The following is a 13,093-nucleotide window of genomic DNA, read 5'->3' as shown; positions in this document are numbered from 1 at the left end:
GATTCTAGGGTTTGCTGCAGATTGTAAAATGCATAGCTTGCCCTGCACGTGGTGGATTTGCAATGCAAAGGAGTTTAATCTACAGCAGTCGGATCCCAATGCATCTGAACTTACCCTGAAGATCCTTCCCAAGTTCACATATGATTTTTGTTATAACCACAGTTGCCGTGTGCTACCAACAATATAGGAGCTTTCACTTGGGACTTGTGCATGCTTCCATATTATGGATCTGTGCTGTATGGATTCATAATATGGAACTCTTAATTCATGGGGTCTGTGCATGTAAATGCCATTACGACTGTGGTAAAAATTAAGAATTGTGACTGTGAAATGCAGTATGTTATAAAGCAGGAGTAGCTGAGCAGAAAGTATGTAGTAGAATTCAGTAGAACATGTATTTCATAAGTGTATATACAGAGAACAATCACCTCTGACATCAATGACGTGGTGTTCTGCAGTTTCCACGTCGCTTATTTGCAGTGTGCCATTTGTCTACCCGCACAACGCAAACAGTTCACAAACTGCGCAGCTTCAGAAATACTGCCACCCTTGGCCCGACTGCCAACTATCCCATTCTGCAACTCTGATAAATCACCCCTTTTACCCATGACAGCAATGAGGGATATGTGTACAGACAGCCTATGTACCCACCAAGCTAGCTCATGACCCTTGACTTCCTTCATGAGTTATACTCTGCTGACACCCATGCAAGAAGTGGTCATGATAATGTGCCTCAACTCTGTATCTTTTGTTGAGGAGGCATTTTTTTGTCTTTCACGCCCATATTCCTTGGGGGACACAGAAGACCTTGGGTATAGCTCAGCTCCCTAGGAGGCGTGACACTAAGGGAAAACTGTTAATCCCCTCCTCCAGCAGCTATACCCTCAGCCTGGAGAGAGAGACTCCCAGTTTTTTGCTTGGTGTCCAAGGAGGCAAGACACTCCCTGCTCCGCAGGGCTGCTTCTTCCTTGCTATTTAATTTATTTTTTTAATTTTAATTTTATTTTTGTTCCTTTAGGGATACCAGAGACGCCTGGACACCTCTGATCTCCCGGGGTCGAGCTGCACCAGTGCCGGTCACCCACACTGCTGCCTCCCCCACAGAAAACAAGGTGGACCAGGGCAGCCCAGCTCCCCTGCATTCTGCCAGCGTAAGGGTCGCCCGCTCGCCAAGTCCCTCTCCCAGCTTACTGCCACTGCGGTGCCAGTGGCTGAAGGGGTGACCCTGCTGGAATGGACAGAGGGTGAAGACAGCTGATGGTGAAAGGTGGCTGCTCCAGCCTCTAAACCCCCCCTCTCCCCCTCCCTTCATCGGCAGCGCTCTCTGCATGTCAGTACACCTACCTTCGGGGCCTGGAAGTTAGTGCTAGGGGCAGGTGGGGGTTTTCTCTTTTCTGTCATTCCCCGCCCGTCCTACTTGCTCAGTCGGATTCCGGCGGGCTGCCGTCTTCCATCGCTGGCTCCGCATGTCCGGCGCTCTCCATTAGGGGCGGCACCTTAAGGGTTACTATTCGCGCGCGCAGGCTTTTTTTGGTGGCGGAGGGCGGGGCATATCTCCGGCGCTTCGCTTCTCCCCAGCAGCGCGAGAGGTGGGGCTTATCTCCTTGTGTTTTGTTTCTCTTCCCGCCGCTCTGCTACCGGAAGGATCGCATCGCAGCACCTGCCTCCGCAGACTGGGACTCTGCCGGCCACAGCTCACTCTGGAGACCTTGACGCGGTTTGGTTGGCTTCTCAATCTTCCCAAGTCTTCTCTGACCCCCTCAAGACAGTTGCTCTTCCTGGGGGTGCTCCTGGATACGGAGGCGGCGGAGGTCCGTCTTCATACGGACAAGCTTCTGGCCCTCCACTGGTCAGTTCGCAGTCTTCTTCTCCACCACTGTCCGTCCCTCCGATCCAGCATGCGGGTATTGGGGCAAATGGTCGCCTGCTTCGAAGCGGTTCCATTTGCGCAGTTTCATTCCCGCATCTTTCAAAGGGCGATGCTTTCGGCCTGGGACAGGTCGCCAAAGAGTCTGGACCGGCCCTTCCATCTACCTCCTCGAGCTCGGGTCGCCCTCCGTTGGTGGTTGGGGACCCCTCTCCAGGGAAAATCCTTCCTCCCGATGACCTGGTTGGTGGTTACCACCGATGCCAGCTTACAGGGTTAGGGGGGGGTTCCCCCCTCCCGGTTCCGTCCAGGGCACTTGGTCTCTATCGGAATCCAAACTTCCGATCAACGTCCTAGAGTTGAGGGCTATTCTCCTGTCCCTCAGACACTGGACTCCCCTGCTAAAAGGCCATCCCGTCTGGGTTCAATCGGACAATGCCACGGCTGTGGCGTACATGAGGTTACCCTCATTCTCCTCTGGGCGGAAGCTCGCGTTCCGGCCTTGTCGGCAATTTATATTCCAGGGGTGGAAAATTGGGCGGCGGACTTCCTCAGCCGGACCACCATCGACCCGGGTGAGTGGTCTCTACACCCAGCCGTATTCGAGGCCATTTATCTTTGTTGGGGTCACCAGGATGTGAACTTAATGGCCTCCAGGTTCAATCACAAGCTCCCCACCTACCTGGCCAGAGCAAGGGACCCGAAAGCGTCCAGAGTCGACGCCCTCGTTCTTCCGTGGCACCAGTTCTCCCTTCTGTATGTCTTTCCGCACATTCCCCTCCCACTTCGGGTTCTTCGGAAGATCGCGGCAGAGGGCATTCCCGCGATCCTGGTCGCTCCAGATTGGCCTCGCCGGTCTTGGTACGCCGACCTGATGCTCCTGGGAGACACGCCGTGGCCGCTGCCTCTCAGGGAAGATCTCTCTCCGGGACCAATCTACCACCAGCATTTAGGGTCTCTACGTTTGACAGCTTGGCTATTGAGACCGCCGTTTTAACGCAACGGAGATTTTCTGCAGATGTTGTCTGCACCATGATCCGTGTCCGAAAGCCTGTCTCATCCAGGATCTACTATTGGACTTGGAGGGCTTACTTGGGATTCTGTGAGACTCGGGGCGTTTCCCCTCTCCGTTTTTCGCTTCCCATGGTTCTGTCTTTTCTCCAATCCGGTCTGGACCTGGGCCTCAGTTCTCTGAGGGGTCAGGTGTCGGCGCTGTCTATCCTCTTCCAGCGTCCCCTGGCCCCTCTAGGGCCTGTCAAGACATTCCTCCAAGGGGTGGCTCACTCGGTTCCTCCGTATCGCCCCCCGGTTCCGCCCTGGGACCTGAATGTGGTGCGCTCAGCGCTCCAGGCTGCCCCCTTCGAGCCATTACGGGAAGTCTCCCTACGCCTTCTGTACTGAAAGGTCGTGTTTCCTGTGGCCATTACGTCTCTCCGACGGGTGTCTGAGTTTAGCGGCCCTTTCTTGTTCCGAGCCTTTTCTTGTCTTTCACCAGGATAAGGCTGTTCTTCGTCCTATCCCTTCCTTCCTTCCGAAGGTCGTCTCCGCCTTTCATCTCAATGAGGACATCATCCTTCCCTCCTTGTGCCCCTCCCCTTCCCACCCCATGGAACGGGAACAGCACCGTCTGGATGTTGTCAGGGCCTTGAAGATGTACTTGGAGGTCACCGGCTCCTTTTGGCGTACGGATTCTCTTTTTGTGGTTCGCGCAAGGGGTTGGGGGGCCTCCCAAAGTGCCTATTGCCCGCTTCATCAAATTAGCCATTGCTGGGGCTTACCGCGCTAAGGGCAGGGTTCCGCCTTTCGGCGTCACTGCTCATTCCACCAGAGCGGTAGGTGCCTCTTGGGCCCAGAGGCATCGGGCTTTGGCTGAACAATTGTGCAAGGCGGCCACCTGCTCCTCCCTGCACACCTTTACCAAGTTCTACAGGGTGCACTGCATACTCATGCTTCGGCGGACGCTGTCTTGGGCCGCCTGGTTTTGCAGGCGGCGGTTCCTTGATTCCTACGGTGGTTTCGCCTTGGGGCTGTAGTCCCTTCCCTCTTGGACTGCTCTTGGACGTCCCAAGGTCTTCTGTGTCCCCCAAGGAATATGGAATATGGGCGAGAAAAGGAGATTTTTGTATAACTTACCAGTAAAATGTATTTCTCGCTCTTCCTTGGGGGACACAGCACCCGCCCTTCATTGTTTGGTTTCTACACGGTTATGGTCTTGGTTGCCCTGTTGGGTAGTTGACTTTGTTGCGTTGTTGGTCGTTACCTTTTGTTTTCTACTTGGACACGCAACTGTCAGTCTCTCTCTCCAGGCTGAGGGTATAGCTGCTGGAGGAGGGGCTTAACAGTTTTCACTTAGTGTCACGCTCCTAGGGAGCTGAGCTATAACCAAGGTCTTCTGTGTCCCCCAAGCAAGAGTGAGAAAGAGATTTTACTGGTAAGTTATACAAAAATCTCCCTTTTTTTTTTTTTTTTTTTTCTGTAATCTAGGCATTTTGCTAGATTCCCCAGGGTTGATGAACTATGTTTATCCTATGGGGTAATGGAAATCGAGAGGTTTTTTTATTTTTATTTTTTTATTTTATTAGCAGCCTGACCAAAATTAAGTGAACAAGACCCCTTTGGCATTCCCTCTTCAGTACCTACATGGGATCTATTTGCTAAACTTCCTGCACATAAGTGGCATTTTTCAAAACTGAGACAACTGTGTCCTCCTCACTCTAGTAATAACTGGGGCTCTCAGCCTTAGGACCTCCATCGATTTAGCAAGTAACAGCATATGGTTTTACAATTTAATGTGGAATATCACTGGATAGTTTTGCCTCTTGAAATCAGATTTGTTGCTTTTAATGATAGACAAACCAAGCATAAGCATGTCTGTGCTAAGAGGCTGAGACAGTTTTGTATAACTTTGTGTTCTCTCTACAGCAACTTGTGTGGTGGATGCAGCTGTTGTGTCACAGCCAGCGGGTAAAACCAACAACTTTGCAACCAAAGTCCATATGTCCACATTGTATCCTCCTGCAAATATCAAGCGAAGGCCTTCCTCCTTTCTTGCAAAAATGAGAGGTACAAGACGCAATCCTGTACTACCAACTGGCAACATAAAGCTGCCTCCTGGAATATCTAAAGTCACAGACTACCCCGATGAATCGGCTGCTGTTCGAAGGAGAGAGCAGCCTGGACGAAGAACTGACAGCATCCAGTCTGTTTATGTTCCTGATGGTTCTGAATTGGGAGTCACACAGGAAACACTAGATTACGAACCCACTGCCAAACTTATACGACGTTTCTCAGATCCTCATCTCCAGATCCCCTGTCCTGAAGAGTCCAACCTCTGAACCATGATAACAATACATGAAATAATTTTTGGACTTCATATCTGTTTCTGGAAGGAGCTACTTGGGACTCACGAATAACAGTGGTGTTTGCAGGGAAAGGAGGGTGTATTCATTTCTATATTTAAACAGACTGCTGCCCATCCTTTGTATACAAGATGCAGTATCATGATGTATGAATGGAGTGCTGAGTGTAAGGAGTAATTACCCTTTAGCAGAGTAGGGATTGAGTTCCTAAACATTCATTCCAGGTTTCCAATATCATAGGACCAAAGGTGTCATTTGTTTGCCTTGTGCACCTGTTACAGTAATATTTTTAAATGTATATGATAGTGTTTTTAATATTTTGTTGCATTTTTATATATAAATATATACAGTAAGAGGTTTCAGCCAAATTATGATCCTAAGTAGAGCTAAGTGGTGAATTTTTTTTATTTTTTTTATTTTTTTTTTCTCTCTTGAACCCGTTCTTGTTTCTAGAGATGACAGAACTTTCAGCAAAATGCAGTAAAAAGTGTTCACACAAACACTACTAATGTGGAGCAACCGGTGCCTTATCCGTATGATTTGTATTTAGTCTTTTACTGTTTGCACATTGACAGATGTGTGCACACTGCAGTTGATATTTTCTGCCGCCCATTCCCAGTCTGTCATTATATCAAGTCTACTTCATCTGGCTGTAAGCATTCCTTTTGAATTGACGTAAACTAGCCATAGGCATAAAGGTTATGCTCCCAGTATAGCCTGGTAGACTACAATCTGTCAGGATTTGAATCGTGGGAAGTATGGTGCAATTGCTTTTTCCTGCTTGTATTGGACAGTAGTGAAATAAACCACTAATACTGATGTATAAACTTGAAAGGGAGTTTGTCAGAGTCGTAGCCTCCATTAAACATTTATAGTGCAGTTTGGGAGGTGCTGAACGTGTGCAAACATACCTTGATCGATGTGGCCCAACATCTAAACATTGCAGAAGGTGCTCAGTCTGTCCACCACATTCCCTGTCCTGTCCCTCTTGTTTGTGATTTAACCTTCCCTTTTGACATCACGCTCATCAGCCCTGAAATCTCGCACATGCCCCATGTGATTGTGCAGTGGCGCATGCACAGTACTCTCCAGCCTGTGTCTGCTACAGTGATGTACTGCATACATTTGCAGTACATCACTGAACCTAATTAAGGCATGCTAGGGAGTACAGTGCATTCACCGTTCCACAAACGCATGCACAGGTGAAAAATGTTAGCACTGCTGAGAGAATGTGGAGTATAGAGCAGTTCCCGCAATTGGAACCACACGGTGGGCACTTGCGGATCATTTCCATATTATGTGTGCACGTGTGTCTCCCATCCCTACTGCTGCAGTTACTTTAACGGAGACAATTTCTGTTTTTGTTCTGGCAGTTCATGGATATGATCATGTCTAATTATTGGTTTAATCTAATCTTCCTTCAGTGAAATGTCATTACAATTTTCGCATGTCTGGAACCCTTCAAAAGATGGCATACTATCCTTAAAGGCAATGTAAACCTTTGCAACCAGTTATTTTTCTTTTTTATTATTCATAGGAATCTAAAATTAAAAAAATTGCCTGAAAATGTAATTTTATTTGTTCAGCTCTTATGCAGACTTTTCTCCACAGTAACGGACAAACAAACATTTTACCATCTAATCCTGCATGCTCCCTTCAGTGTTACACAGTTAATACGGTTGAAAAAAGACATAAGTCCATCAAGTTCAAGTTCAACCAAGGGATAGGTGGGGACGTGAATCCCAGTAGGAATTATGATTCAGATTTCTACACGTTTTCTTAAGCATTAATGTAATTTACTTTTAAGAATTCGTCTAAACCCTTTTTAAAACTGTCCACTCTTCCTGCTGTGACCACGTCCTGAGGAAGTCTATTCCACAGTTCTTACGGTAAAGAAGTTTTGACGCATCTGGAGACTGAACTTTTTCTTCTCCAGTCGGAGGCAGTGCCCCCGTGTTTTTTAAGGGCATTTTACACGGAACAGTTTTTCACCGTATTTTTGTATGGCCCATTTATATTTGTATAGGTTAATCATGTCCCCCCCCCTTAGACGTCTTTTCGCAAGACTAGATAAATTCAATTATTTTAATCTTTCTTCATAACTAAGACCCTCCATGCCCCTTATAATTTTAGTCGCTCTTCTCTGTACTTTTCCAGCTGCAGAGCGTTCTTTCTATGGACTGGTGCCCAGAACTGAACTACATATTCCAGATGAGACCGCACCAACGCTTTGTAAAGTGGTAGTATTACATTCCTGCCCCGCGAGTCCATGCCTCGTTTAATGCATGACAAAATCCTGGTGGCCTTAGAAGCAGCTAATTGACATTGTATGCTGTAATTTAATCTACTATCCACAAGGACACCCAAATCCTTTTCTATAAGTGACTCTCCCAGTGTTACATCACCTCGGACATATGAAGCACAAAGATTATTACTACCAAGAGGCATAACTTTACATTTGTCCACATTGAACCTCATTTGCCAAGTTGATGCCCAATCACTGTGTTCAAGTCAGCTTGTAGTTTGTGGACATCTTCCATAGACTGTACAGTTCTACACATCTTAATGTCATCTGCAAAAATACATATGGTGCTATTAATCCTGTCCTCAATATCATTAATAAATAAATTACATAATAGAGGGCCCAGCACTGAACCTTGGGGTACACCAAGGACCATTCTGAATAGGAATCATTAACCACAACTGTTACTTTTTGCTAACTTCCCAAACATTTTGGCATGAAGCAGGCCTATGTGTCTCCATGGTAACAAACAAACCTTGTACAGTCTGATCCTGTAGTCATACTCCCTTCAGTTTTACTTTTTTGATAACCTAACAAACATACACTAGCATAAAGCAGAGCGCTAAATGGAACATAAATATGACTTCAGGATTAGACTTGGTTGGTTTGTAGTCTGTTACCATGGGGACACACTCTTAGGGCTCATGCCCACGACTGTTGCCCTGCCGTGGCCGTATTGCGGCCTGCATATGGCGAATCCACAATACATGGGGCACCGTCCATGTGCATTCCGCATCACGGATGCGGACCCATTCACTTAAATGGGTCCGCAAATCCAGAGATGCGGTAGGGAATGGAACCACGGAACAGAAGCACTATGGGGTTTCGTTCCATGCTTCCATTCCGCAAAAAAGTAGTGCATGCACTACTTTTTTGCGGTGCGGACTGTCGGCACTGAGTGCTTGCGCTCGTGGGCATAAGCTCTTTTGCATAGGGGCTGTAGAAACAAAATAGGAAACTAATAATACCTTTTCATGCTGAGAGGGTAAATAAAGTTGTTTTTAAAGGTGGACATAGCCTTTAAGTGATCTGAGTCCATAGCAGGCTAAAGGTGTCACCAGGATAGCCAGGTGTCCAACACCCTGAACGCTATCGGTTCTGCAGTAGCTACGGCACCAGAATTACAAAACTCCATCTATTTCTGTAGTGGACTGCGCTGTTTACTGCAGCACCGCTCTCATTCACTTCAATGGGAGCAGCACTGCAGTTACCAGCTCCAGTCACTACACAGTAGATGGAGCTGTGTAGTTCCAGCATCAGGGCTACTAAAGAACAGCCGATTGGTGGGGGTGCAGCGTCGGACCCCTACTGTTGACCTATTGATGGCCTGTGTTTAGGCTGGGGCATGAATATTAATATCAAAAATCCCCTTTTAAGAAACTCTTATCTGCTCGCACAATACAGTAGTTGCACAGCACTAAACTCCCTGGCACCCACATAAACAAAGGCACCACCCTATATCTATTTGAAGCCTGATGAAGAGGAACTTGTATTCAGATAACATCGGTTTTTGTGCTTTCTTCTCCCCAAAGCTTCCATTCTTTTTTAAAGCAATCTGTTTACACTTTGCTATACAGAACATACAGCGTTGAGTAACTTAGAAAATACATTGCTTTTAGTACTTTCTCTTCAGAGCTGCATTCACAGTATTAGTGTTCAGTATTCTCTGTTTGCTCATTGTCTGCATAGAGAATTCTTTGAGAGATGCATTTTGGGAAGTGTACTAATGTGATGTGTGTGTATATATAAAGTAACTCTCCCAGAATGCTTTGCAGCCATGAGCATTGCGTTGTATGAGCCTTAATAGTCTGTTCTGAGTATGCCCAGCAGTATAGTGAATGCAGCTCTGGACCATAACTCAGGATCAGTACAAGTATTGTAGTGTATTTTCCAAAGGCACTCAACTTTGTATGCCGGTTATTTGTACCTATACGGTGTTCGAATGTGAGCATGCACTTTAAAGTCTTGTGTAAGTGACAACTGAATTTAATAAAATACTACACCGCTATTTTATTAGTCCCTGTTATAGATAGATCAAGATGTCCTTATTTCATTTGTCTTGTGTTCACCGTGGTACGCAACCCATGAGGGTCAATTATTTTTCTGAATGATATAACTTGGACAGTGTACAAGATTTCTTCAGAAATTTTGCTTAGCTCTTAATTCATTAAGTGCCGCCTTATCCCATGAATGCATTGGAATGTTATGACCTTCATAGTCTTTCTCTATGTTGTCCATGTCCTAACTATGTTTAATAGTATAAAGTATCTTTAGTTTTTGCTTGAAAGTGTATTACTAGGTATGGAGACAACTGGCATACAGTTGGTGCCATGTCCAATATCATTTTTGAAAGTTTAACTTGATCCTAAATGATGCAGTGCAATAATGAGAGCAAATTAATTTCTTATCTTGTGCGCTACTCTGTTTCCTTCAGATGGTGTAATAAGTAAAATCAATCTGGGGCCAAGTACATTGACAGTCTTTCTTGCTTACACACCATACTTTGCTGCCTGTACGTATTGGATGAAAGTCTGCCTGCCCTTTTGATTTATCTGAAACCAAATGGGGTTCTCCCGACTTTTCCCCGACCGCTAATATTAGGGAGTATGAGTAAATGGGCACATTGGATTTCACTGTGTCCAATGCATTGTTGCCAGGAGATATCATGCAGCTAGAGGAATCCGGCATCCTTGATTCTGCTCTCTATTGAAATAAACATGCATGCTCTGCTAAGCGGGCATGATTATGGTGGAGAACAGAAAAAATGGCGGTCGGCCGGATGGCTTTCTAAATTGTATGGGCAGCTTTAGAGAAACATATGAAAGTTGTCTTCCAGTGGAAAGCTAATGCTCGAGTCTGAACTCTTATACGTTTTTTATATATACATAACTCCTAAATGTTCTGTGCTAAATTGCAGCTGCATGTTCTATATATAATTGCTCTGTTGGGTGAGATATTTTAAATCCCATGTTCACCTTCTCAAACCAGTCACGGTTTACAGATAGTATTTTATATAATCAACTTCAAAACTTCAGTAAATACACTGTGTTAAGTTGTATTGTTCCTGTACTCTAATCCACAGCTGCATTCACAATAATCCTGGCTTCAGAGCTGAAATCTCCCAGTATTCCATTCTGGCTCAGTGTCTGCACAGAGCTAATTAATATTCTGGGGACAATATTCTTAACACCAGGCACTACAATATGGCCCACCTAATTATAGCAGCGCAGTCATATAGTTTAGTAGTGTGTCTAGCTATAAGCTTGTTTACTGTGGCAAGCGACAGACCTGTGGATGCAGGTCTTGACCATAATATATGTAACTCTGGATCAGTACAAGAAAAATAATGCATTGCATTTACGAAGTTGCAATGTTTTATGTCTCTTTAGTCTGGGGCTACACCACGATCTGGGTTGTAACCAGTGTCATGTGACCAAAGATCGCTGTATTGCAATGCAGTCTCAGAATTGAATTGGGGTTGCAGCGCAAGTTATCACAATCCCAATTCCACAAAAGAATGGACCTCTTGTGATGCTGGGGTCACTGTCATGGCTACTTGCAAGTCAGTGGCTGCACTGCCACACAGCAATTTTTGGTCTGGGCCAAGATCACCTTCCAATGTCATAACTAAACTGAAAAAAGTATTGAAATGTGAACATAAAGTCTTGAAGAAAAAAATGCCCAATGACTTCTGAGAATAGAAAACATCCCATTGATACAGAGTGCTGTACAAAGCAGAAGGCTGTGTAGTTTCCAGCACTGGTATCCTACAGGTCAGCTTCTATTCAACTGAATAGGAGATGAGCTGCAGTACCCCAATACAGTTACTACAGTGTGTGGAGCGGTTTGCATCCAGATCTGTACACTGTAGTTGCTGTTGGGTGCATGGAACAGCTGATCACTGGAGTGCTGGATATCGGACCCCCACCAGTCTGATATTGACCTATACTAAGGATAACGTCATCAATATCTGTAGCCCAAACGCCTTTAGGCAGGTAGATCAAGAGCATATATAGGGCTTAGGTGCTTCTCATTAGGTCTTCTTTGTAGTAAGTAGGTGGTAATAGATTTAAATCTAAGTGTCAGCTTAATTTAATAAGAACGGAGTTAAGCCTTACATTACAATGTTTTCTTAAAGTGTTATTCCGGTTGGTACACTTTATCCTCTATCCACAGAATAGGAGATAAATTTAACAACAGTAGGGGTCCTACCCTTAGGAGCCCCACCAATCACTAGAACGGGGGCCCTGTTGTCCTGGAACTCTTTCTATGGGAGTACCAGAGATAGCTGAGTACAGCACTTGGCTATCTCCGGGACTCCCATAGAAATAAATAGAGAGGCCGTGTGTGCGACTGGCCGCTCTGGTCATTTCGGGAGAGCTGCAAAGTGGGCCTGCAGGGGGTACAGGACCCCTGTTCTCATGATCGTAGGCATCCCTTTGGTAGGATCCCCACTGATCTTAACATTAATAGGGATAACTTGTATCAAACCTGGAATACCCCTTTAAGTTGTATAGCTAGTATTAAAAGGAATTCATTTGTTGGTCACATCACTGTGGGTACCTTAATTACATAACTCTTAAAGGGTTTTTCCAGGAGTAAGAAATTGATCAGTGCGAGTCCAACTCTTGTCACACCTGCCAAATAGCTTTTTGAAGAGACTGCGGCGCTCTAGTTAGTGCCAAAGTCTATTAGGCCAGTGGTGTCATGTTAATCAGTCACATGGCCTAGGAGCAGCTTATTTCCTTTCAAGTGAATGGGCCAGGGGTGCAATATTCTGCGGGGAGACTGCAGTGTTTTTTGGAGTGCAGAGGCCTGTACAAACAGCTGATCGGTGGCTGGAGTAGGAACCCCACCAATCAGATATTGATGACCTATGCTGAGGATAGATCATCTACATCGTACCCCTGGAAAACCACTTTAATAAGATCACAGGATGGATGACTTTCTTTGTAATCATTTTTAAGTACTCCGTAAATATTTTTTTAGTGAGTGCAGGCTCTCCAATATTTTTCAGTCTGCTAGTAGCCCAGGTAACTTGGCCACCTGCAGTTTAACAGTTGTATGTATATATGTATAGACCTGCTAACGCTTATTTTCTAAGGTATTGATTATCACCAAGTCTGATGTTTTTGGAAATGTATGTATAAACATTTTATGTGCTCCTCTGTTATTAAATGTGTTTACAACTGGACAAGTCCCTATTCATTATTTCATCGACTACAGGTCATAGTTATTTCCTGTAAACAATTGTAACCAGACTTGACTCGCATGTCCTATGGATATGTCATAATGGCCTAAAGCGGGAATACCCCCTTTAAATACAATAGTTAGCAGATGGTAAATATACACTCCTCAGCATTGGAATTGCAAGACCAAAAAGGATAATGGTACTGAACAGAACGGAATGCTCCAAAATACATTCCGTTGCATTCCCAGACCGGAGAGCAAACCGCAACATGTTGTATTTTGCTTTCCGTCCTGGGAAACTGATCAAGACGGATCAGTCATGACCCCCAATGCAAGTCATGGAATGACAACCCTAGTGTGAAAGTATCCTAAATT

General features: G+C 45.4%; 1 protein-coding gene across 8 annotated transcripts in view; it reads left to right on the top strand.

The window, feature by feature from the left end:
• The window catches only part of MYO9B (myosin IXB), a 157,614-nt gene extending 150,601 nt beyond the window's left edge, over positions 1-7,013 (top strand). For 7 of the 8 annotated variants that reach the window (XM_044270264.1, XM_044270282.1, XM_044270246.1 and 4 more), the window contains one exon: positions 4,790-7,013. In XM_044270264.1, coding sequence (XP_044126199.1) covers positions 4,790-5,202 — 413 coding nt within the window. In that variant the 3' untranslated portion in view covers positions 5,203-7,013. The remainder of the gene's footprint in view (positions 1-4,789) is intronic. The other variant, XM_044270272.1, reaches the window with a different exon arrangement.
• Positions 7,014-13,093: the final 6,080 nt, after the last annotated feature.

This window comes from Bufo gargarizans, chromosome 1 (genome assembly GCF_014858855.1).
Source record: "Bufo gargarizans isolate SCDJY-AF-19 chromosome 1, ASM1485885v1, whole genome shotgun sequence".
In the NCBI taxonomy this organism is placed as follows: Eukaryota; Metazoa; Chordata; class Amphibia; order Anura; family Bufonidae; genus Bufo; species Bufo gargarizans.
Note: the sequence above shows the minus strand (reverse complement) of the source record. Positions and strands in the feature narration are given on the sequence as shown.